This window comes from Copidosoma floridanum, unplaced genomic scaffold, assembly GCF_036245765.1.
Source record: "Copidosoma floridanum isolate Cflo_tuat_1 unplaced genomic scaffold, Cflo_Japanese_pri ptg000014l, whole genome shotgun sequence".
In the NCBI taxonomy this organism is placed as follows: Eukaryota; Metazoa; Arthropoda; class Insecta; order Hymenoptera; family Encyrtidae; genus Copidosoma; species Copidosoma floridanum.
In genome coordinates, this window is record NW_028321891.1 from 4310580 (window position 1) to 4337689 (window position 27110).

The following is a 27110-nucleotide window of genomic DNA, read 5'->3' on the forward strand; positions in this document are numbered from 1 at the left end:
AATGTAAGTAGGTGCAGTATACGTATATAAGTATATGTATGTATATGTAACGCCACGATATTGTCGTGTGAGCCGTGCATTCTCGCTGCGCGTGTGAATTTCACACGAGGCAAACAAGAGCAGGTGTATTATATTATAAGTATTATAAGCCCATCCAAAGATTATATGAGCCGGGTCACGTATATATGCAGGTGCAATCGTCGCCCAACTATACAAGGCTTACTTTTCTCGACTATACTTACACGCATACCGTACACTATATACGTGTGGTACACCTAACAAAATAAATGCCCGCATTGTTATAATTGCGTGGAGCTACGGGGGAGTATAGTAAGCCTTTCACCTTCCTTTTCTCCATTCGTATATAATAATATAATGTATACATTTTACGGGTGAGTTGGTGTGTCAACCAACAAATTTCTATACAAATTCAATAAGTATCTGTAAGCCACTCTGACCTAATAGATGAAATTCCAGGTGCGTTGTAAAACTTACGGTTTAACATGAGCAAAAGTTCAACGAAATCGCATTGCCTGTATAATTAAACGCGTATACTACCTAAAACACAAACGCAACGCGGCTCAATGACTTTTTCTTACCCCCGTCCGAGTAAGTATAGAGTGTAACGCGACAATTGTATACTTTAACCGCCTTAACTCGTTGTGAGCAAAATTAAATATAATTTTCAACAAAAGCGCACCTGTTGAGGTACTATCCGTGAAAGTTGATCAATCTGCCTCTGAATGAAACGTATAGGTACAATATTCGCGTGTGCGTATATATAATATATGTACAAGACGAGCGGCCTCCTTTATATAAAGCGGCTCAATGGAAACGCGCGTGCTATGCACTGTACGGTCTTTGAACGAGGATCATTGATATGGAAGAGAGAGAGAGAGAGAGAGAGAGATGGAATTGTTCGGTCATCCTTGAGTTGAGCGTAGGAATGATCAAGGAGGTACATTATATACATATATACACGTAACTCGCACGCACACGCGACACATGTGATTCCAGGTCAGTAGGGCGAATCGATAGAAGAGAGGAAGGAGAAGGTGGAGGAGGAAGCAGTGATATGATCGTCCGCCTCATCCGCGTCGTTTCCAGCATCAGCTGAGGTGGGGCGTACGTAGATATATACATAATATACGTCTATATAAGACATACACCCTAGCTGCGAGAGGAGGAGAAGGAGGTGGAGGTGTACCTGCATAAGAAAAAAAAAAAAAAAAGAAAAAAAAAAAAAAGAAAATAACCATCGGAGGAATGGGCTCGGAGGCTTGGGAACTGGAGCGGAGGTACTCGGTGCCCGGGGCCCTCGATACGCGAGGCCTCGAGCCAGCCGGGGCACCAGCCAGCGAGGACCTACACGCCTGGTCGATCTACAGGTATTATATATATATGTATATACATCTCGCTTATACTTTCGTCAGAGTCGCGCGTCCGCACGTGTCGCTCGTTTACTATTATCTATACCTACCTCCTTAGGCCACGGCCTTCGTTTTCCCCGTGCTTTTTTTTTTTTTTTTTTTTTTTTTTAAGACGCGCGTGCAGGATATGGGACGACTATATACATATATGTTTACAAAACAGGCGTTACACGGCAGCGTATTGTCATTTTTGGCGCTCTTTCGCAAAACTGGATCTTTCGTCAAATTGCAAAATGCTTGCGCGTAAAAGAATTTTATCCGTTCGAGACGGGCATCTCTTTTTTAATACATTTCATTGCCATCCATAAAAAAACAAAGGAGAAGGATAAATAAATTGTTACATACTTTATCGTTGATTTAATTTTAAGGGCCGGTTCAAGATCCGCGTTGTTACCGATTTTCAACCGATTTGTGTGTGTATATAATATGTAATTATACTTACGGAACGATAACCAAGTAAGCAACCGATAAATAAATTTCGGTGCAAAAAAGTAACAAAGTATAATTCTCGTGACAAAAATTGCACGTGTATACCTATAGTATGTAAATATGGTTATGATGTGCGTCCGCAGGCAAAACTTGAACTCGGATTTCACGGACTCGGCGCTGGGTTCGGCGGAAAAGTCGCCCCTGCCGTACGGCAACTTCCAGCTGCGCGACTCCACGGTCCAGAGCATCCTGCGTCACCCGCGCTACGGGCCCCGCAGTCCCCTGGCCAACAACTCGTACACCTACCTGAAGTTCGGCTTGCCCCGGGTGTTGCCGCCCTCGAGCTCCCGAGCCCCGGGGAGGGACGCCGGCTCCAGTGGCTACGACTCCAGCGAGGAAAGGGCCGTCCAAGCCGCCGCCGCCGGGGGCCGGCTCTCCGCCCTCCCGGCCATGCGCTCCGCCCGCAGTGACCCCGACTTCCGCGTCGCCCTAACGGCCAATCACCCGGTGAGCACTACCCCACGCGCTGCGGGAATATCACAAATACTCTTTCACTCGCGTCAAGCAGATCATGGACATTGCCTACGTTTATTCATAATTATCATATATTACTAATGTACTTTCTGTCAACTCTCGATTGATTTAATTCAAGTACTTTTATTTTTTTTTTAATTATTTACATGTATTTGGAAAGAAGCACGCCTTATATATTTTATGGTCCATTTAATATACGAGCTATGGTAATTTCGAATCGCTCGACTTCCCGTTGGTACTTGGTAATACCTCCACGAATGTTCATTTTTCAGTTCATATCATACACGTGTACATTTAATAACGGCTATACGCGGAGTACTATTATCGCTATTTTAAATGGTTGCGTATTTTCTTGCAAAATGAATAATGTATAACGGGGAGGGGGGGGGGTGAGAGTACAGGGGAGTCGGAAATGACCATGTGTAGCAATGCCCACGGTGTGTAACGTGATCGCGTTTTTTCCCCCCTTTTTTTTGGTCGATGCTGCACCACATCACCTGTACGCCTGTTTACCGTTGCCTAACTGCGTCTGCTTTTACGTGAACACCCGTATATATGGCCGTGTATCATTTTCATTTCAATGTCGTTGTTGAGAAGCGTCATTACGCGGTACACGTCGAGATACGATGATTTCCTTTTTCTCTCTGTTAATTTCTCGTTATACCCACGTGGTTGTAGTCTAATGTCTTGGAGTGCCCATGTACTAATGTATAAAAAAAAAAAAAAGAAAAAAGAAAAAAGAAAAATATATAAAGGGTAAAAACTGACAGAGCCGAGACAACCACTCGCACATCGGACTGCAGCACCAGCACTACGTGCCGAGTGGGCATCACCACCACCACCACCACCAGCAGCACCACCACCATCCCCCGCATCATCACCACTTGAAGCCAGTGAGCCGGGAGTCGCGTATGCGCAGCGTAAGCGAGGCGAACCTGTTGCAATCGACGAGCGGAGGGGCGTACGGGGTCGTCTCCTCGCCCCGTTCGGTGGCTAATCGCCGGCACAGCATAGCTCCCATCGACCCCGGCCTCGTGTACGAGCGTCACCCCATCCATCATCACCACGCATCGGGACAGCATCAGGTGTTGCAGCAGCAGCTGCCGATCGTCCAGTCGTCGCCGGTACACCAGTCGCCGCCCCACCGACCCCACCTCCAACTGCGCTCCGTCGAGGCCGTTGGGCCCAACGCCAAGGTATACTTTAGACCGAAAAGTCACAGGTTTCACAGGAAAAATACTCTTTTGGATCCACCCCAATCGACACCAGATTTTTTTTTCATCGAAAATCATCGAAAATATCATATTGCTTTATACATCTTTATTTTTACTAGAAGCGATGAAACCTTTTCTTTTCATTCAATGCATCGCAAAGCGGTCGAATGATTGTGGACAAAAAAAAATAGGTGTACACACATTCATGTACGCGCTCTCGATCGAAAAAATACGTCTGTGATCATGAATGTTATTACGCAAAGGCTCGTAAAAAAAAAAAAAAAAAAAAAAAAAAAAGAAGCATCTATATTATCAATGGCAGCGTCTTTGCACAGGTCCTTGTACGATCACCCAATGATCACTTGAAATTACAAAAAATTTAACGTGACTCGCAGAACGGAACCGTCCACCTGAGGGGCCTGAGCCTGGAAGCCGGTGCCGGGGACGTCCTGGCCGTGATGTCGACCAGCGAGAAGGAGGGCACCCTGATAATGGAGACCATCGTGGGCAGGAAAAAGATCAAACGGGGCGAGATACTCCTCAACGGCAGGACCGTGTCCCCGAAAACCCTCAGGTATACCTATATGTGCATTACTTGTTGGCGGGGAAAAAAAAAAAAAAAAAAAAAAAAAAAAAAAAAAACGTCTCTCATTTGTGCGCGAATAATGATAGATCGACGGTGGCCTACCTGTCGGCGGAGACACCCGAGGCCGGCCTGAGTCCCGAGCTCACGGCCCTGCAGTGCTTGAGCTTCTACAGGCTGTTGCGGGGCGCCGCTGGTGTGTCGCCCCTCGAGGCCGAGGCGATCCTCCAGGAGCTCGGGCTCGACGCCACGAAGCACTGCCTCGTCTCGAGCCTCACGTGTTCCGAGTCGCGGCGCCTGGCCCTCGCCTGCCGGCTCATCGAGGGCACCCAGATCCTGGCCCTCGACAGGCCCACCCGGGGCCTCGACATCTTCGACGCGTTCTTCCTCGTCGAGTACCTCAGACAATGGGCCCTCCGCGCCCACCGGCTCGTCGTTCTCACCCTACACCCACCCACCTACGAGGTCCTCTCCATGCTCTCGAGGATCGCCCTCACCTCCGGCGGACGGCTCATGTACTCCGGCCCGAGGCGCGACATGCTCCCCTACTTTGCCCTCGCCGAGTTTCCCTGTCCGCCCTTCAAAAATCCCTCCGACTACTACCGTAAGTACACACATAAATATGTATATATAATGTTGATCGATGCACCCTACGTTATTTATATTTGCAGTCGACCTGGTGACGCTGGACGATCTGTCGAACGAGGCGATGCTCGAGTCTTCGCAGCGCATCGACCACCTGTCGGAGCTCGCGAGGGTGCGCCTGTTGCCTCCCAGCGATCCGGGCCCACCCGGTACCCTGCCCACGACCAACACGGGCGCCGGTCTCCTCGGCCAGGTCTACGCGTTGCTCGGCCGCAAGCTCGTCTACAGCCAGCCGTGGAGCTGCGTCGGGCTGCTCCACCGGATCCTCGTCGGGCTCTCCATCAGCGTCCTACTCGGGGCTGTGTTCTGGGACGTGGCGGCCGACGCGAACCTCCACCTCAGGGACAGGATAGGCTTCCACTACGCGAGCTTCGGTGTCTTGTTTTGGCCCCTCGGGCTCCTAGCGGCTGTCGAGGTTCTCAGGGACCGGCCGATCGTCGAGAGGGACATCGGGGACGGCCTCTACAGCCGGCTCGCTTACATCGTCGTTGAGGTATATATACTTGTGGTTTTTTGTTTTTTTTCCATCTATACTCTTGTTCTCGCGTGAGTAATCGACGGGTGCGTTCTTCCCGCAGCTCGTGTGCAACCTGCCAGGCTGGGGTTTGGTGTACCTGGCGTACCTGGGTCCGGCGTACGTGATGACGGGCCTTCACGCGAGTTCCTCGTCCACAGCCCAGACGATGGACTCGGTGGGTACGTCCGCGCTGCCTCCCACGGTCCCGGTTACGGCTTCGGCAACAACGGCCGACGACAACTTTGACGGCACGTGGCGCTACCTGAGGATCGGTCTCGTCTACCTGCTGTTCCAGCACTTTGTCTGCGTCCTGTTGGCGCGCCTCTGCGCGAGTACCTGGTCCTTCCTCGCGCTCCTTCTGTCGGGCGTGTTGATCGGCGAGGCGACGCTCGGCGCCGGTGTCACCATCCACCTCGGCAACCTGTACTCCTGGTACGGCTGGACGAGTCCGCTTAGGTGGGCCCTTGGGCTCCTCCTGCCACCCTTGTACAGTCCCGAGGCGCTGTTGAAGCTCAAAAATTGCAAGGCCAAGCAGATACAGCGCCAGGACATCATAACGCAGAGCGCCTGCGAGACCCCGGACGGTGACTTGGCTCTCAGGGAAATCGGCCTGGGCGGCTTGCACGGGCCCCACGAGGACTGGTTGCTCGCTTGTCTCGGTGCCGTGATTTTCGCCAGTGTGCTAGCCTTCCTCCTGGTGAGGCACTCGTCGAGCAAAAACTCGCTCAAGAGCATGCCCAACAAGCCATAGGATATTATATACATAATTCAAGCCCTTTGTGTACAGGCTCCCCTCTGTGTGTGTGTGTACCGCAAAAGTGCGATTTTGGCTATTACCATATACGACTATAGGTATATACTTGTTGAGAACTTTAATTTGTTCGTTCGTCGGTAGCCGACGTGTCGATCAACCGGCACATATTTATTATTTAGGGGCAAGTGCGTCAATTGTGCCCTAGTTCAATGTCATTCCTTTACATGATATTCATTATTAAACTTGTTTTTTTTTCCGTTCGATGAGGCATCCTTGCTGTTTGTTGCGCGACAGGAAAGTCATCCAAACAATAATCAACTATAATTTACAAGTATAGTGTCATACACCTGCTGGAAATAGATCGCCACCATATTCGAGCTGACATTCTGCTTTGAGGGCATAAAATATTGCTACATTGACCAAAAATATTTTTAATATTACACTTTGGGCAATTGACAACTTATTAGAATTTCGATGACTTTTGGTCTGTAGTAGAAACATTGACATTTTTTTAATTCCCATTTCAACTGCTCGCAACTTTAAATTTACTGCAGACTTTAATTTTTATGTCTTTGAACAAATTCAGCATCGCAAAGACTTTAAGGTAGTTGTTACGGGAATAAAGATTATCATAACAGAAATATCCTAAAAGTATATCTCGAGAGTAAACGTGCGTTTGACAATATTTTGGAATAAATCTTTTATTAAAGATTTTGTGGTCAAACTGTAGGTTAATCGTTCAAAGTGCAATAATTTTCATCGTCTTACGACTATGTTCTCGTGCAATACATTTGTTATATGTAATATTTTAATTACGTTTTCATACGACTAAATATATTTATCATCATGTTGCCATTATTTAGAAAATTATAACGTTAACGTGCTAATTTAACTCAAATGGTACTTTCAACCCTATTATTCCATTTTATTAACATTAAGTTAGTACTACAATTTTTGTTTTACTTTATTTTAACATGGTTAAAAAATCCGAATGTTACAGTGAGATATGATGATATGATGATCCACACCTATAAATTTTCAAATGAAAATATTAATAACTTGATGTATATATTTGATAATAAGTCACCAATTGAATAAGTTGAATGAAAATATATTACATCTTTCATAAATCGCAATTAAAGTTTGAGTGCAATATATTTTTGTGTTATATCTTGTAACGAGAAAATCAAATTTGAAATGTAAAGAGAAAAAAGATATTTTACATTATTCGTATTATAATTGTACATATTTTGTAATTACGTACAACATATTATTTGAGTATGTAATGATTCTTTATTGATAAATTATTTTAATTTGTATATTTCGTGTATTGAGGAGTTTTCGAGATTTTAAAAACAATTTGAGTAAATAATTTCTTTATCGTACAAACCTAATGATAAAATTAATTTTTATCTTTTTTCCCATATTTTCCGTTTTATTTTTGGAATGTTTATTCTTCATGTTTATAAACAAAAAAATCATTAACATCTAAATGGTATAATTAATTTAATTAATTACCTAGTCCCACGATTATTTCTTTGAAAAATGTGTCGACATGATAAAATCAAAATGCCTCTAGGCATGAAAAATAACGATCCATCCAACTCACGATTGAGTGCAGCGCTTAGCCGAAAATTTAAAAACTAAAGTGATATTAGAAATATACGAACCACTGAAGGAAAGATAAAAATTGTCATTTAACCTGTAGGCAAGAGTTTTCCCTTTGAACGGCTATAGCTTTGCTCGCGGAGAAGTTAAAAAACGAAAATATAATACAAATGTTCCCACCAGTAATTTTCCACAATAGTAAATGCTCGGTTTTATTATAGAATAAATAAAAGTTATTGTACGTCTCTAAAATACATATTTTTTTAATTTCACAAAAGATTTAAGTAAACGATGAGCAGCTGTGAGTTAATAGTTTTGGGCCATTTGTGGGGTATTTAAAAGATTTCAGTGCAAATTTTACTCAATTTGTTATAAATCTTGATTATATTCAAAACTTTTTCTCTTAAACACTGTGGAAGACTCTTAATCTTTTATCAATAATATTATTTAATTACATGGTTTCGAAGCTAAAAAAACATCATTAATATGTTGATAAAAACGTCCAACTTACACTTCATAGAAGAGTTTACAGGTATATAGAATGAAAATGATTGTTTTAGACTGAAAAACGATTAATAAGCAAAGTTCAATCACCGATTGGACGCATTCTGCACTATTTCAGTGTAATTAGTTTATATATAGGTCAACATATGTATATATATATACATGCGTCTTGCCTCAAGCAGAGCACGTATCTAAGAATGAGTAACAATGCGCCTCATTAATTTTTTTTTTTTTTTTCCAATCCATGCTTAACTACCTCTTGTACATTCGTTCATTCATATCCATTAGTTTGCTCATTCATTCATCCGCATTCATTCAGTCATTCGTTCATCCGCTTGTGTTCTCGGAATTTTTTCCCCTCCCCCTGTGGCGGTCACGGCCGCATTAGTATTGTTATTGTCAATTTTATTTTTAAAAGCTTCATTCGAGTTTGTTGTGACGCATACTGTGTTCCCCGTATATTTGAAAAGACAATAGATAACACCTACACCTCTAATATGCCGTACAAGAAGACGCGCGAGTGTCTTTGCAGCAATTACATAAACGTATAAAGAAGGAAAAAAAAAATTACTCGATATGATTCAATAATTTATAAGAACAGCAGTTGTGCACGTAATATATATGAGCGATTCTGCGAAAAATCACCTGTTTTTTAGTTTCAAAAAATGTAAAACGTGGGTTTTTTGTATGCTTTTGGAACTTGTCCTGTTTTATTTCAACTTCCAAAAAATGGGTTGTTAAAATCTTGAAAAGACAAGAATTTTTTAAAATCCTTTTTTTTTTTTTTTTTTACTGTAATTTTTCCCTCTGTGATTAATAAAAATTTGAGAAATACAATGTACAGTGTAACGGTTCAACGCAAATATCCGGAGTAAAAGTTTCGTTTGATTTTAGTTTTCTTTTTGAATTCGGGAATCTTCACCAATTTATCAAATCTGATCGATTTTCTGCCCACTATTCATAACTTATTTTAAATTATCGCTTACATAAGTAAATTTTTTAATGAAAAACTTAACTATGCGTAACTGATTTTTTTGTTTTTTTAGAATTTCTCTATATTCATTTACACAAAAGTATGAAGCGCAATCAGTTGCAACACGTACGCTTAATATATGGCAAAATTTCCAAGAGGTACACCTTATTTTCCTTCCGAAAAAGATTTACCAAGTTAAGAAGCTCACACCACTTTCTCAAACATAGCTCAACTTAGAACTGAGTTAAAACAACAATTATTAACCCGAGACTCACAAAGACAAGTGAAAGCTCTGAACATACGTTTGAATTTGAGCTACTTTACAGTAAAAACTTGACTTTTAATTTACAAATATAAATTGCGTGTTACACGTACACTTCCTTCATCCAATTTTCAACGAAATCACCACATCTAATCAACATATTAGACTCTGACAAAGCTTGTTTCTAGCTCTCTCGGTTGTCCTTCCAACGAGTGACGGTTAAAATTTTACTCAAACTTGATTTACACCTAAAACAGCAAGTCTAGTTTTTCCGTATCTTTTCCGTATCTGGGCAGGGTAAACAATAAAACGTGGGCTCGAAAGCAAACTAGATTCATCGGACCGAGTCAATACGTAAATCACGGGATTTTGAGTTATGGCCGTGTGACGTGAAAAAACTTTTCTTTTTTTTTTGTTCTCCACCTCGTGATTTTTCGGAGATTTGAACGTTCAACGCGATAGGCCTTGAATAGCGCTATGGGTCATCTTTCCCAGGCCCCACGGTCGTTACTTTTATTTCTGTGTTGACTCAAACGCACATGCACACGCACACGGACCCTCTGTACAAACAGCTACCGAGTTCTTTTTTATTTCAGACACACACGCGTACATTGTACGCAAGTATAGACTTGTATATTCATCCTAATCCCACATGGGTATAGTACAGAGATTGGGATGGTTTGCGTGCGCAAGTAATATTTTTTCAACCCGGAATTCACGTGGGTTGGTAAATCTCAGGTTCTTCTTCCCACTTGCACAGCTTAGCCGTAAGTTATATACGTACACTCGGTTAAGTTTGAATAGTACACCAATGTCCATGTAACATCGATTTCTCTGATTCACAAAACGTCTCTTCGCGCGATCCGATATAATATTTGCCCTTGCCATCAAACGCAACGTATACATATTTTACGCGTAGGTGTGAGTATATACAATAATATATGTATACTTGTACCAATGCACTGTTTTTCTTTTTTTTTTTTTTTCTTTTCTTTTTCTTCCACACGTGGGTGCTCACCGTTCGCCGGGTATATAATAATTCATCCAACAACGTATATATATGTCCGTTCGCTCCGACTTTCATTTTTATCGTGCTTTCCTGAACAAACTCTAACGCTATACATTAATACGTATATATACACATATACACACTGCACGTTATTGCGTGTGGGCGTACATAGAGGTATACTTGCGTTACTAATTATCATACGCACGAGAGAATCCCCTCTAAGCTTCTTTCGTAAGTTCTTGGCTCGGTCCAAATTAAATTACTACGGGTACATTAATACGGATTGTTCGCGTGCTTATACAATATATGATACTACATTATTATCATTACGTGAGATTCGTACAAGATGTACCTGTTACACACTTTATATGAATAATATAGTATTACAAAAGAAAAAGAAAAAGAAAAAAAATCGTATACCATAATATTTTGCGTGCAACAGAAATAGCCCACGTGTATATACGTATTATTTATATTCATAAAATAGTGTACACGTACTAAGATTGCACGAGCAGAGTAAGTACACGTGTATAACCATCGGTTTCTTTCATAAAACTAAAGATCGGCTGGGGGGCCATTCACGTATACTTATACTATACATACATGTAGGAACGTGCAAAGGGCCAAGGGTATAATGCGTGCATGTATATACCCATACGTATCAGGGATACCCCCTTTTTCGCCCCCTATTCCCTCGCTCTTTCTCTATATGTAACTATATGTACCTTCTTTCTTTCATGTGGCGCTCGGGGGTTGATGCGGGCGGTGGCCCATACGTATATATATCCGTAGTCCGACAACCCCTCTTACCGCTCCTCCGTAGCATTCTGTTGGAATGTCCACGTTTTTTTTTTTTCCCTCTCTTGGATGTACTCCCGCCACCCTGTATGTATATACGAGCGGAAAAAAGGGTCGGTCGGATCGGTAAGGGATGAGAACGAGGCAGAGGACGAAAGCTGGCGAAGCGAGGGAGGGCGCCAAGTAAAAGTTTATAGGTAATACATACAGGGGGTGGGTAGGTACCTACGCGTGTATAGTACATACAGCTTCGGGAAGGCCGTTGTATATATTAATGAAAAGAGCTTTTGTCAATGGGGTGACGTCAGTCGAGCCGCTGATTGGTCGGCGAGCAACCGAGCCACGTGACCCGAAGCCAATATATACCTACCGCCTAATAATACGATCGTCGTGTGTGTGGGCTGTATACACGTTACATCCATGCACGTATCGTAACGCGTTCATCATCATTTATCAATAAATATACATTATATTGATACCCATACATTAAAAACCGGACTGGATGCAAAAGTTCCTCTTATACCTAATTCCCATTTCATTCGCCTGCATCTGTATAAATATACCGATTCCAACTCCCAATGCAGTTCCACGTGCTGTCCTCGAAAGATATCGGACTTTGAATGGAAAAAAAAAAAAAAAAAAAAACCCCACCTAGCTAGGTATATAATATTATTATACACATCGTGCACGATTCTATGTATAGCCTTCTCCTTCCTTGAGCCGCAGCTTGCGCGCCAGTCCAAAACGGTGAGCTTTCACACGCGTACACCCGAGCTTACAATGATAATCATCATATTATACACGATTTTGGGCATCATTAAAAAATATAATACGCGCTCATAATTTCTCGTTACATCGGGACTCTGCGATGGTTGTAATATATATTAACTTCTCTGTAATATACATATATAATACAATACGAGTCTTTTCGGCACCGCGTGCGCGTCTCATCGTATTTTACATATACGAGTGGGCGACTCATCGCGCGTACATTGATGTACCTTATATATATATATATGTGTAGCGCGCAAGCCACACGAGGAGAGCACGTATATAATATATCAGCATCTTCCTTCTCCCCCGATGATATATATAGGTGCCCTCTTGCTCGCTACTTCGTTTCTGTATAGCTCTCTCCCACGCAGCTTTAGTGAATGACCGCGGCAGGAGAAAGCGAATGGCGGCGTCCGGCACACAAGCTTCGGCTGAAACTCTCGCGCGGAGGAGGTTGTGTGTATACAGGCGCTGAGAGTAATGGTACGCGTATATGTATATATAGGTGGGGGAGGAAGCAGCACCAGATATATATATACATACATACAATTTTATACGCGTAGAAAGAGAGAAGAGCGACGGTGGACGACGACGACGGAGGAAAGGAAGGGGAGTTACTCTCGCGCGCTCCGAAGGAAAATACCTATCGCGCGAGCATAGTAGTCTCGTCTAGGCCTTCTTTCCTTCCTTTCTACCTTGCCCCTGCTGGATAAGCTTACACAGAGGACACTTTAAGCATCAGTTCGTTTCATCTCGACGAGATCAACACAGGGATACATATATACATACGTACAAACATATATATAGACGATACAGAGAGAGAGACTCCATTCCGGAGTTTCGGAGCTGCTGCAGCGTGTGTATAATATACATATATTTATATCGCGGTCCGTGCCATTGAGTAGTAACGTGCTTGCGTGCGCATCTACCAACACCCGCGCATTCACGGATCCGATGAATTTCACGGGAGCAACTATAGTGCGCGAGAGAGAGAGAGTTGCGTGTGTGCGCGACCCGACTCACCCGACTCCGATGAAATGAATGAAAAAAGGAAAGACTGCACGGCACTATACTTATTGTTCTTGTAGTGCGCGTCCCCGTGTGTGCACGTACTTATACGTAAACGTATAAATATAAACGGATGTGTTTGCATGTGCATTGAGAGATAATTGGTGATCGGTATACTGCACGGTGTATATTGAATCATATCAAAAGCGTATACGTGCACACGATAATTGTCAAATACGTACAACCAAGGGAGATAGATCAGGTTGGCTTGCCGTTGTATCAACTTCGAGGGAAGATACATTATTGTATACTTACTCTCTCCCGTTGGTGCGCGTATCCGCGCGGAGGAAGAGGAGGAGATACGGAGGATCGATAAGAGAGTAGGTGGTGGTACACACACTCGCCCGTTGGACGTACCGTGCCACTCGCTCTCGTCCGCAAAAGCATCCGCGCGCGCGCGCGCGCGCCCCAGCAGCCAGCCCCCTCGTATATATAGTATAGCCGATGCAGAGAGCTACTCCTCGTTTTCACTGCTGCGGCTGATGTGTTCTCTCGGTCGCGCGAGTAAATATGCATCATCAGGGCGGCTGCTGGTGCGAGTGTGTAGCTTATATATAGGCACAGTCCACCACCAGCGTTTACGGTGAATCACTGCATCCCCATCGAGTAAGTAAGCGCGCCAACGTACCTATAGTGTGAATGGGCTCGACCCGTGCAGCCTCGAAGCAGGAAGTGCATGCCTCCTCCTCCTACTTCGTTTCATCTTTTTCTTCCTCAATGAGCGCTCATCGTGGCGGAGGCTCCCATCAGTAGTAGTAGTGGTGGTGGCAACAGCAGCGGCTGTAGCAACGGCGTTGGCTGCACGTCGGTCTCGAGAGTGAAGCACACACGTAGGAGCCATGCCAGCGGGTACGGAGGAGGTTCGGCGACAGGAGGAGGAGGAGGTGCACGGGGATGACGAGAGGGTAAGCTGCGAGTGGCTGTGCCGGGAGTTGGGGACCGGTAGCCAAGGCCGACTGCTCGTGCTCGATTGCCGTGGTGCCGGTGATTACGCCGAGGGACACATAAGGGGCTCGGTCGCCCTGGCGATACCCAGTATAATGCTCAGGCGATTGGCCGCGGGCAAGGTCGAGCTGCTCTCGACTATCAAGTGCCTCGAGCTGCGCGCTAGGGTCGAGCTGTTACTCGGGCTGGCGGTCAAGGCGGCCAACCAACACTGCGGCCACGAGCGCGGCAGTTTCGTCCTCGTGGGCGATTCCACCGAGCCAGCCGGACACCAGGGTGAGACCATTCACGTGCTCGCCAGGCGGCTACGCAACTGCGGTGGCTCGGTCGCCACCCTCGAAGGCAAGTCACCTATACTTCACCATACCCTTTTTTTTTTTTTAATGATAAGTATACCTTATATATATATACATTGTGTATGTACTTGCTCTTCTTTCTTTTTTTTTTCGTTTTCTCATATACCACCGTGCATTTACGTGACACAACGTCAAAGCTCAAGCTCTAGCCCCTCCGAGCTTTTTTTTTTTTTTTTTTTTTTTTTTCTACTGCAGTGGTGCGACTCCCCTACAACATTCGATACCGATGTTTATTACAATTGCATTTGTGCACACGTTTTCAAGTTCCATCGATGCTATAATCGAGCTTTTTTTTTATACAAGTAGCCAAATTGTAGTTGTAATTAAGGTTGTTACTGCTTGCTTGGCGCATGCAAACGAAATGTAACGTGCTTGTGTGGTATAGCATTGGAATAATTAATACGGATTACGAAGTTTCATGAGCGTGCGAAAAAAGGGGACCACAAGGAGCAGCGGTGGTAATTATTTTTTTTTTTTTTTTTTTTTTTCCCCGAGAGCTAATGAATTCGAGACCATCTGCGTTTATGGTTGTGCCAAGTGCAATTACGTCACTCCACTTTTAAGTTATTCAATTGATATGTCAAATATCCGCCTGTTTCGTTCGCTCCACCTACTTATATGACACCGAATGATACACATCATTGCTTTTCCGTGGGATGCTTTTTTACTGGGTACTTATGCACTGCTTTCATCTTTTCTTGATCTTATAATATACAATAATACATTACCAATACACACTTTATTTATTTTTTTTTTATTTTTTTTTTATACTCTCTTTTATGAATGAAAAAGATGTTTTCCAAAAAGTTTTTCAAAATTACCATTAAAATGAAATAAAAAAATGTGCTTTTTTTATATCAATCCACGAAAATTAAAATAAAAGCTTACTGATAAAACAAAAAATGTCCATTATTTGGTCAGGGTATCACATTTTAATAATCGTGAAATTTATCGCCTTGTATACATACACATCGAACCAATGTCTACAAATCTTGAGAATGAATTTTATCAGGTGTTAATGAATGTCTAATGAATATCTACCAATAATGAATATTAATTGATAAAAAGTTTATCAACTCAAAATTACTCATTACACACGTTCCCAATGAGCGCACATTAAGTTTTTAGAACGAACAAGTCGTTTTTATCAATGACTTCACAGGCTTTAGATATGCGTTTCATAAGGATGTCATCAATGGTTATAACATCAAAATGAGTTGTACCGCGATGATGAACTTTTTTTTTTACCCAAGCCCCTAACTTTCTATCATCACTTAATTTTTTTTTATTTTAAAATTTTAATAATTTATACGGATGACGTTTTCTTTATTTCAATTTAATATCGTTTTTTTTAATAATAATAAAAAAATTCCATATCGTAGGTAAGTTAAATTGCACTGTATAGTAGGTCGGTATACCGTATAAAATTTGAACCAACAGGAATTTTACTGTTTTTCGCGTAATAAACTTCACAGTTCGCTTTGAAACGATCATAAAAGTGGATCGAGGTAACTTGATAAAAATTCGTTTTTTTCTGTATTTTTTAAGAAATAGCCACAGCCTTAGAATGAAAATCCTAAAAAATGTAAAAGTCGAAAAGCCGCGTTTTTTAAAAGAAAATTCCTTTTGGTGCGAGCGTATATTATATATATACTTACGGTCAGCGGGAGGTGAAGGGAAGGAAGGGAGGGCGGGTGAAGTACGTGGCCGTTGTCCGTTGCGTGCCAGTACCATCCGCTATGTGTATAGAAGACCTCTCATGTTTCCCACAATGTGCCTCGTAAGTCGAGAGCATATATATGGTATATAGGTATACATGATACATTATATATACGTATGGTTCGAAGAAAGCAAAAGGAGGAAAGAAGCTCTCGTTAGTCCAACGGGGGATAAGTCGATTTTCCCGTGGACAAGTTTCCATCCTTCCATCTCTCTCTCTCTCTCGCTACTTACTTCCTTTTTTCTTTTTAGTATCTCTCTTCATCCGGTTTGTAGTAGAGTGTGCCATGTTATAAAAATATATATATAAATATTATATTATGTACATTGTTATCCCGGCCGGATTCCGGACTTTTTCCCGTGTACATCACGTACAACAACAAAACAATGAAAATCTTATCTGAGAAAAGGTTTTGGCATTCTTTAGTTTCGACAGTTATAACATAGAGACGTTCTTCCACGCTTCCTTTCTTCATTACCACGGTATACGATATAACTCACGAAGGGGTCTTAGGTGACAATAAGGTTTTTTTTTGACAACAGAGGAGAGTCTACTACTTTATTCTATACGTTGTCGTCCGCTTTTCGTTTAATGTACTGAATTTTTCATTTTTTGGCTAAAAATATGTTTCCCGTAGAGATTTGTAAAATCTGCCACTACCAAGGCGACGTCATTCGAATGTTTATCATAAAACGCTTGTTTCATTGACGCGTACTTGATTAAAAAAGAAAAAAAAAACAAATTTCGAAAGATACATTTCGCGATGTATATACCTAACACGTTTTTTTTTTTTTTTTTTTGTTAAAAAAATTTTGTTGTCTATCGAGCTGTGCAATAAGTAAAAGTCGAATTCTACAAAAAAAAAAAAAAAAAAATGACGGTACACACCTCATGGTTTCGGGAAAAACCCAAAGTTACCGCGGGCGGGACCTTTAAAAACACACGCTCAATGGTCCACTTTCCGTCGCGCCAATTCATTTTGTCATCGGAGCAAGTGTGCCTCTGCATATATATACATATATAAAAGGGATGTTATTGAGCCTCTCTTCGTCCGAATTCCGGATATACATACGTTAGTCTACACATGTGTATGTGTTTGTCATTGATTTGGAGCTGCAGCTGCGCAGCGCGGTGCCATTGTAACGTGTGTACAACACACGCGGGACGGATGTAGGCTAAAACCGGACACTCAATGAATAATAATCATCCCAAGTCTCTATACATCTTCCTTCTTCGTCTAGTCTCTGTTTTATTATCCACACCTGCATCCATAATATATACACTTACAGTAAGTATAAAAAAGAAGGAAAACGCAAACACCGCAGTATAGCGTCGCATCGTCGGGTGTGTCCTTCATCTAGTCGTTGTAAGTCCGGTGGCAGCGTTTGGCTCAATCGGTTCGATTTAATAACGTATATTTGTTCCAATTACCTTCAACGCGGTACCAACATTTTTATCAACGACAAGCCCTTACGTATCGATCGCTTAATGATCCCCCCTCCCCCATTCATGTACCTCATGTGCTTGTAACTTATATTATATTGTGTACGTACACAACAAGCTGTCAATTTTGATAATGCTATATATATATATATAGTAGTAGTGGCAAAATGTGCGTGGAACACGTAATTGAACGGATAATTTACTCAGAAGGTGTGCGTCTTTGCGCGAAGCTAAAACATTCACCCAAAAATTACAAGCCTAATTTTTAAGATGACGAAATTCTTCAATGGCCCCCACATGGGGGATGCTGCACGTGAGAGATCATGTTTCACGTATGCCAGATATAGTTAAAAGTACGATCGGAGCGTGGGACAAAAGAGCTCATTGTCTTCCGGCTTCGATTGAAAATGGAATCGGTATGTGAGTGCCCCTCTCCCCCTTCCTGTTTCGAGGGGGGGGAGAGGGGGTTCATTGTCTACTAGTAGAGAGAGAGAGTGAGCACACCGTTTCCACTTCGCCCATTCACCTCCATAATTCCTCCAGCGTACCTATACCTACTTCTTTATGAATGACTCGACCGCTACCATGGCAGAGTCACGTATTACCTACATTTCGTATACGTAGTGTGGAGGTACGTGCACACACTGACCGTCACACGAACAGAAAAAGGCTCTTTGTTTCGTTTCTTCTCTCTTGGCCTTGTAGTGGCCTTACCATTTACCTTCCATCAAACCGTAAAAAATCCATTATGTATATACATCAGGAATGGATCTTAGGGTATGTTTTTAGGGGGTTGGGGTAGTAGTTAGCCACTTACTTCCATCGCATGGTTAATACATTCTGAGAAAAGCTACGAAAAAAAAATAATTATCTTCCGTGATAGCGTTTACAATGGTAATTATATTTTACGTTAGATGAATTCTATTTTCGTGTTGAAATTAAACATTGACATCTCATGTTTCGAGTTCAAAAGCTCGTTACTATATTGGCGTTTAGAGTGAGATTAACTACAAAGTTTTGTTAAAAGAAATATTTTTTTTTTTTTTTTTTTTTTGTCATGGCCGTTTTGATTTTCTAACTGAAGCTTAATTAACGGAATCACTAGATTATCGAGTTCCTGAGAGTTGAGGTGTTCTGTTCTAAATACGTCCGTGATAAGTATAACATACACACGTGCGAGAGCTGCATGGCTTGTATATATACCGTTCCTCGCTCTGCTTTAGCTCATCATATCTTAACAGGCGTTTTCCGTTTGGATCCACGATGACTGTACCCCAATCAATAGTATAATTGTTAATCGAGAACATTTACCCATGATTCAGAACAAGTGATCGGTAGGTACACTTGTAAAATCAGAGTGGGGTGAAAAAAAAAAAAAAATTCCATCTTCCCGTTGCTTGAGTGACATCAAATATGTTGTCATTTCAATTAATCAGTCAAAATCACAATAATGATGTGGTACAGGGTTATTTTGTTCATAAACAGCATGTACACACGATACGTGACATTTGCGAGTCTTTCGACTGTATACCATCCGATAAAATTTTTTCTTGAAAAAGTATTTAACTTGTCATACTCATATTATACGTCATACCTACATCTCGTTTTGCCAAACGTAAAATCTGCTGAAAAAAAAAACAATCCACTGCGTATATATAATATCCTGATCCTCTCGCATACATATATATATATTTATGTACCTAACAGAGCCACGTTGATTCTGTAGAGAAAGAGTGCAGTCTGCAGATATCTCCCGTTACAACTGGTTGAGAACACGATAACTATATAGTTACACACACGTATGTTATAGCGTGTTAGTGCTGTATACGCTGATGATATATGGGAGCGAGTACATATATTTTATGTATATATATGGATTCGCGGACTCGCATTTATACGTCAGATAATAGCCGGAAACGGCATTTTACGCCGCGAGTCTCGACACCTCTCGCTTGACCCGGCTAAATTTACTCCCCCGTTTTTTTTTTTTTTTTTTCCACTTCCTCCAGATAAATCTTCTTTCTCCTCGCAATCGATCGATCCCGGTATTTATAAATTGCGTACTTGTGCAGGAGGTGTATAATTATACATCGAGAGCGACGTATTCCACCCTCGGAGCTACACTTGGAGAGACAGAAAGAGAGAGAGAGAACAAATCGAAGTGAAAATTTTACAACGAATCCTCTCACATGGTTATAATCCATATACATGTTTGCGATCGAGGTCGCCGATATCCAAATACTTATATCTTTTGAATATAAATGTTAATATAATAATATTATACTGCTGGTGCGGTTACTTTTACAATCGTACATATATATATATATATATATATATATATATATATATATATATATATATATATATATATATCGTTACTTATGGTAATTATAATAATAATAACAACGTTAAATTACGTACAATTGTAACAAACGTCCATACCTCTTGTTTAACGTGATATACCATACAATTAATATAATTAAGTAAAAGATACTATTATAAGTACATCTTACCAATATACCCAGCGCTTGTTATGTGGCAGGGGTATAGTACATACTACCCCTTTACCCCTCCTGTCAAGCCCAAAGATCAGTAATATATATATATATATATATATATATATATATGCATATACATTATACGTTCATACACACATCTCGGGAGCTTACAGGCGCGGTACACACAGGGTGGCTTAATTCTTGCGCCCACGCGCCTGCAGGCCGACGCGGGCCACCCGCCCACACGGAGCTTAACACATATATATACAACAGCCAAAACGTATTTTGTATATATACATACGTGCCGGGTAACTGTGTGTGTGTATGTGTTGCGTATATACGCGTGTGTACATTCAAGGTATACATATATATGTACATGGCTGGCTTAACTGCGGGGGTGTTTGCAAAAAAAAAAGGTTCCATCTATACTTACGTGTACATACACTGCTGTCTGTTTTGTGGAGGCGGACAGGGCTGCGGGGGAGGTATATATAATAATAGCATACACATATGTAATATATACTCGTGCAGGTATCGCGAGCACAAATTATATATTCGAGGGACAGCGAGTGGGCTATATATATATGCTTACTATTTATTTGATAGTAAAATAAATAGTACATACCTATGCAGGTAGATGCATACCATATAGACACGGGCAGTCGACTTTCTGAACGAACAGTAAGTATGGATGTATAATAGAGAATGAAGAGGCGGGCGAAATATATATATATATCGGTGGGTGAAGGGCGGTTGTGGTGCAGGCAGCTGCTGGGTGGGTGCACACGCGAGCAGGGGAAGTTGTGAATGAAATATTGATTCGTGTGGGAAGGCACCCCCGCGCGCTATACGTATCCTGCGATGGCCTTCCCCCACCCCTCCCCCCTCTCTCCTCCCTTTATCTTGTTCACCCACGCGCCCGCGCGCGATATCACTGGCTGAGCTGACAACTCTATACACCCCCGCGGGTTTGTTTCCTCACCCCACGATTTTTTTTTTCCTTTTTTTTTTTTTTTTTTTTTCTTCTTCGGTTGATGCTGAGCAGGTTGTCCACTGCAGACATACCAACGTATATATACATACATGTTGTGTACGTGTACGTAGTTTGCGTGGGATATATAACGCACGAACGACCATGATTTTAAGGCGGCGAGGAGCGCTGTTATATATATATATGCCATCAGGCAGGAGCAGCGGTAGGAGGTGGTCGGGCAGTCGTGTATATATATTATGTGGGTGAAGGATTTTTTGCCGAGTAAGCGGGGAGGGGTCGTATATACCGCGGATTCGAGTGTATGTATATTTTTTGGATTTTATCAATGGGAATCCGGGGTAGAGTCGCGTAAAGCGTATTGTACCTGTACCTACTTCTGTTGTCCGAGTCTGTATAGAATATTTATAGAAATGTTTTTTTTTTTTTTCTCTTATGCCAACCTCTACAAATTGTATATACATGGATCTACATGGATTTTTGATTTTTTTTTTTTCTTCTTTTGTATTTGATGATTATAGTGTCTTGGTTGAGTCTATTGTCACGAAGAGTGACAGTACGAGGGAAGGCGTCTTTCACATCGATTCTACACTTTGCATGATTTTCTTGAGAATATAGTGTCGTTTCATTTCTTTTTTTTTTTTTGCAGTCGAACCGAGAAAATAAAATATATAATAATAATATATACAAAGCCCAGCAGATCAATACCCGTGTCGTCACTTTTTGCTTATAATATATGCTTTTACCAAATGCATCATCGCATTCTCTGATACAAGTAAATTATTGTTCGTCCAAGTGACTTTTTTCATTCCACTTTGGGAAGAATTATCATTCTTACTTCTCGGCTACTTTGCTACCAAGCAGCAATTCTTCTAATAATTCTATTAAAACTTTTCTCGTGCTCGCAAATTGCAATTCTTCTGTTCAATTGATTTGTTAAAAAGAGATTTTTTTTTTTTTCTCAATGATTTCTTGGTCAGCCCTCCCATGCCCTACTCCCTTACACATAGTTTACGCTATACCTTGGTGGCAAAAACAAAGAGCTGGTCTAAACTGTGTCTACATAATAATCACGGCATTTTGTTCAGGGACACGTACCAACACCCGATCACATATTACATAATATATATATATATATATATATATTAGTTTCACATTCAGTACAATGTTGTTCGCGCATACAACACACCCACTATACGAGCAAGAGGACGTATACTCATGCCTATAAGTTGAGAGTGAGAGATACAAGCCTATAAGCACAGAGATCGCTTCGTTCATTCATTCGTCGCATACTTAGTCGCGTATAGGTATATTGCGCACGTAGGTACACCTATGTACAAAATAACGTGAATACATTTACCTGCGTGAAAACGTTATACATAAATGTGAATCGCGTTGCAGTGTATAATTATATACAGGTACGCCCACGCACGCAGGCACGCAACGCAGGAAGTATAAATATATTGTACAAGTTATACCTTATACTCTTGTGTGTGTAACGTATGTATACATACATACACATACACATACACATACACAGATATGCTATTATTAATTACGTTACTATTGCTACGTGCAGATATATTATATACGTCGCACGCGTCGTATCAACTTGTAATTATTTTTACCCGAAAACGTTTTTCAACAGATAACATGATATAATATATATATTATAGGGTAAATGCACATACCTCTTAAGAGATAATAATTAATTGATGCTCTTGTTTATTTCCTGCCACCCCTACAAAGGCACTACAAATATTTTTAAATGTATACTCATCCCATCTTGACTGAACGTTGCTCCCTCTCCAGTACTAATTATTGGCTTTTTGGAAATACGCGCGGGCGTTTTTTTAGTTATTTTTTGTATTTTAACTTGTCACGATGAAAACTATATGTATTACAAAGGCACAACTTTTTTCTCCTTTGATTTACCCTTTTGTACATTACCCGTGGATCGTTTGTATTTTATGGGTAAAAATATTAAAAAAAAAAAAAAAAAAATTATTAATTTTCTCATTTCAGGTGGTTTTGGAACGTTCAAGGACAGGTATCCGGAGTGGTGCGAGGGAAGTCACAGTTGCACCGAGGGCCCAACAAACCCCGACACGAACGAGGGAGAGCTCATGGGTCTGAGATCACTTCGAATATCCACGCCACCGACGAGGGCTTACTCGGACTCCGACAGCGACAGTACCTGCGATTCGATAGGTATATGTACACCTTATACACATACGTTATTTACCATTTTCATAAATACACCTATACACGCGAACGATTTTAATATATAAATTTGACGTGTAATATCTACAGGCCCGGAGGAGGACAAGGACTTTCCGGTGGAGATACTGCCTCACCTGTACCTCGGTAACGCCGCAAACAGCGAGGATAGCGAGTCCCTCGCCCGTCACGGCATACAGTACATACTCAATGTCACCCCCGACCTACCCAACGTCTTTGAAAGCGACGGCTCGATCAAGTACATGCAGATACCGATAAGCGATCATTGGAGCCAAAATTTGGCGAGCTTCTTCCCACAGGCCATACAGTTTATCGGTAAGGCCCTCCTCAGTGTTTAATAACAATACATGTTTCTTCTAGCTTTTTTTTTTTTTTTTTTTTTTTTTTTTTTTTTTTTTTTTTTTTTTTTTTTTGAAGCCGCCGAAACGATTTTTTCTTCCATTATCCAAAAACGCGCGTATAGTAACGCATTGGTTGACAAAATCAGGTACATCCATTGAATGTTTGAATCACAAGGGAAAATGTCTCTCGTGGCTATAGACCAGTGAATTCTCATGCTCGATGTAGTGATAAGCAAATTCACATGAGCAAAAGAGTAGATAAAAGTCGTTTAATTATTAACACCATCGCCGTTATTATTATATTGACAATAGGCTCGAGAGTTTCCCGGTGATTTTTTTTTTTTTTTCCCACGTTCCTGGGTTCCTTAACAGCTACTCCTACCTTATACCCACACGACGACGATGTACCGCCGGAGTTGGACAATTAAGAAACCGGACGTCCGGTGCTTGCGCTACAGCGCGCCCATAGCCAACCGCCTGTGTCTCCGTTACCTATATATGTATCACATGCGTACACATGTAAGCCCATAATATTAGCTGCGCCTGTGTGTTATGTGCGTATGCGGATGTTATATTTGTATATACACCCATACACTAGACGCGTACCGTATAAATACACATGGGCGCGTTCGACTTTCCGATGTGCATCACACCGGCTCCTCCGAAAGTTGAGAGCGACGCCTACGACTTCCCGTGTTTTTCTTCACCTTTTGAAACGCAAGATTCCCCCTCCTAGAGTGACTTCTTCCTTCCTCTCTGGGAGCCTTTTTTTTTTCTCGGTTATTATACATATTATTCCTGTTAAATCTTATTCCCAAATCTCCCAATCGCTCGAATTAATCATTCACCCTTGGGCCTATGTATATACTACTTGTACTTGTACCATTTATACGTTTGCGTCACGTAAAGTATATAAATGTGAGTGCGGGCAACGGACGTATCTGGGACCGATTTACCACATGGGAGGTTTTTTGAAAGCTTGCCATTCATATGTGTTTATATATATATACAGAGATATAAAATTGAGCATTTGTTTGACGCGACTGTTGCAGAAGAGGCGCGCAACTCCGACAAGGGCGTACTGGTGCACTGTTTGGCCGGGATATCGCGCTCGGTGACGATAACCGTGGCGTACCTCATGCACAAGTGCAACCTAAGCCTAAACGACGCGTTCAACCTGGTGCGCAGCCGCAAGTCCAACATAGCGCCAAACTTTCATTTCATGGAGCAGCTGCACAGCTTCGAGCGGGAGCTGCGAGATCTGAGGAACCGCGCCGGTGGCGACGGCGGCACACCCGGGCCGGGCGGTGACGGCGGGGCCGCGACTACCACTGGAGCCGCGGTCACGAGTTTCCTAAGTTCGCTGGACCTGGGCCTGAGTCCCGATTCCGGGATCGAGTTCGATCGCTGGGCCGCGAGCACGCCCGCCGACTGAGACGGGCACGGGGGCACCCAATACCGCTTTTAAGCGCCGATTATTGGGTCACCCCCGCGCAACCGCCCCATACACCTACTGTGTTGTAGATAATACATCATCAATCAATCGTTGTTGCTGTTGTTGTTGTTGTTGTTCTTGTTACTATTATTATTATTACTATTATTGCTATTATTATTATTATTACTGTTGTTTTTGTACGCTAAACAACACGTTTAGTTATTACATGATGGACATAGTGTATATTGCGTACATACGTTTTTAGGATTACTGCCGTCCTTACCGAAAGGGGTATACTACTTGCTCTTCTTCCGTATCTTCCCTGCTCTTTATTTTTAATTATTATTATTATTATTATTATTATTATTATTATTATTATTATTATTATTATAGGTACATATTATGTATGACTCGAGGCTGTACGAGGGTAGGGGTTCAAGAAAATGGATGTATATATACTCACGGTATGGGCGTGAATCTTTTTTTTTCTTTTTCTCTCTCTAAAAAATAAAATCTGCGAACCGTTTCTGAGGCCTTGATGGGTGTACGACGACGACAGTATTATGCATTTTTACACAAAATTTATTTTGCGAAGGTATGGGAAAAAAAAAAATTCAGTCTCACAGTTTTTGAGTTGCAATGCATGTGGACGAGGGATATTTTTTTTGATTCATAAATATTGCTCAGTTGTTGCTAAATTTTTTTTTTTTCGTAAAATTTAAACCTTTTCAGCATGAGTTGAACTCTATAGAGACAAAATCCACCTACTAAAACGGGAATGACCCGCTTGGCATCTTTGTACGATATTAAAATTGTACACAGTTTCGCAGGCTTTTTGCCCTATTCAGTACTCCCCTATCTGAGCATCACTAATTTTTATCGACTGTTAACTGTATATACAAAAAGCCTGCAAGTATATTACCGTACCCATCTTACACGCATAAATCTGTATTTTTACCCACCTAAACGCCTCGCGTAGAGGCTCTATTAATTATCTCTAACAGTTGTTTTTCCATTTCAACGTTTTATTGTTATTGCAACTAATTACTATAAATAATTATATTTAGTATTGATTATCGCGTTTGTACAAACATTTTTTATTTATTTTTACGTTTTCAAGTCCCATGTAAATGTATATAGAGATACATACACACGTACGTAAAATACATGATTTTTTTTAACGAATATTTGTATGAATAATTTTTTTTTTTACTAAAAAAAGGGTAATAGAATAAATGAATTATATCTACGATAAGTCTTCTACTGTATGTAAAACATTTCTTTTTTTTTTTAGAATTTATCATTGTTTTATAGAAGCGAAATCGATACGCAGTTCTGTGATTCTTTTTTATGTTTCTACATTACAAGAGGCTCTTCCAATTATCACTCAAACGAATTTAAGCTCCGGTCTTGTCGTTGACGAATAATTGATTCGTAATATTAACAAAGACTTGGTAGATTATTCGATTACTAAATTGTTACGTTGAAATTAGTGCCTACTTTGAAACGTAAAGGCATTTTATTCTGTGCAGTTTTCAAGTGTTTGGCGCTATTTTGAAAATTTTAAGCTTGTCATGGTCATCAAAATCGGAGCATATGCATGATAAACAATCATTCACGGTCGCGGTCGTGTGTAGTTCGTGGCTTTCCACAATTTTCTACTGTAGTTGCTTATTAATATTTCATGTTTTTTTTTTTTTTTCTTTCATAATTAATATTTTACAAATCTCAGTCATGCATTGAAAAAGTAGAAAAAGTCGTTTTTTCATAAAAGACGTTTTGTCCATAAAATAAAGTACACTTCTTAAAGCTCAAACGTTGAATTCAGCACAAAGACCTAAAAATCATCAGTCAAGATACATACTTTTGATAATCCTGACACTGCTTGTGCCACAACATTTAGTTTTTGCCCTTTTTTATACCTGCCAATAAATTTGAATATTTGTAATCAAATTATGCAAAAACTGAATAACTTAGATTTACATGTCAATCCGTTATTTTTAGACTATATTATCCTTCGGTGTAAATATTTATAACC

The 27110-nt window shown here is 41.2% G+C and overlaps 2 protein-coding genes across 2 annotated transcripts; both read left to right on the forward strand.

Moving 5' to 3' along the window:
* The first annotated feature begins 1266 nt into the window (after positions 1–1266).
* Positions 1267–6103, forward strand: LOC106645264 (uncharacterized). Its single transcript, XM_089592066.1, has 8 exons — positions 1267–1388; positions 2003–2358; positions 3162–3208; positions 3248–3589; positions 4003–4181; positions 4280–4794; positions 4862–5328; positions 5414–6103. Exons 1-8 carry the CDS (start codon positions 1267–1269, stop codon positions 6101–6103), a joined length of 2718 nt encoding a protein of 905 aa, XP_089448192.1.
* Positions 6104–13875: 7772 nt separating this feature from the next.
* On the forward strand, positions 13876–25111 carry Mkp3 (Mitogen-activated protein kinase phosphatase 3). Its single transcript, XM_014361065.2, has 4 exons — positions 13876–14389; positions 23081–23266; positions 23369–23611; positions 24690–25111. The coding sequence occupies exons 1-4, from the start codon at positions 13942–13944 to the stop codon at positions 25070–25072; spliced, it is 1260 nt and encodes a 419-aa protein (XP_014216551.2). The 5' UTR covers positions 13876–13941; the 3' UTR covers positions 25073–25111.
* Positions 25112–27110: the final 1999 nt, after the last annotated feature.

What these genes read in the sequence shown, in the direction of transcription:
- Mkp3 (XM_014361065.2), top strand. Translation starts at nt 13,942, where the DNA reads ATGCCAGCGGGTACGGAGGAGGTTCGGCGACAGGAGGAGGAGGAGGTG. An exon ending in CTCGGTCGCCACCCTCGAAG is followed by an intron (nt 14,390 to 23,080) that starts GCAAGTCACCTA and finishes TTCTCATTTCAG; the next exon opens with GTGGTTTTGGAACGTTCAAG. An exon ending in CAGTACCTGCGATTCGATAG is followed by an intron (nt 23,267 to 23,368) that starts GTATATGTACAC and finishes TAATATCTACAG; the next exon opens with GCCCGGAGGAGGACAAGGAC.
- LOC106645264 (XM_089592066.1), top strand. Translation starts at nt 1,267, where the DNA reads ATGGGCTCGGAGGCTTGGGAACTGGAGCGGAGGTACTCGGTGCCCGGG. An exon ending in GTGTCCCCGAAAACCCTCAG is followed by an intron (nt 4,182 to 4,279) that starts GTATACCTATAT and finishes GAATAATGATAG; the next exon opens with ATCGACGGTGGCCTACCTGT. An exon ending in TCGCTTACATCGTCGTTGAG is followed by an intron (nt 5,329 to 5,413) that starts GTATATATACTT and finishes TTCTTCCCGCAG; the next exon opens with CTCGTGTGCAACCTGCCAGG.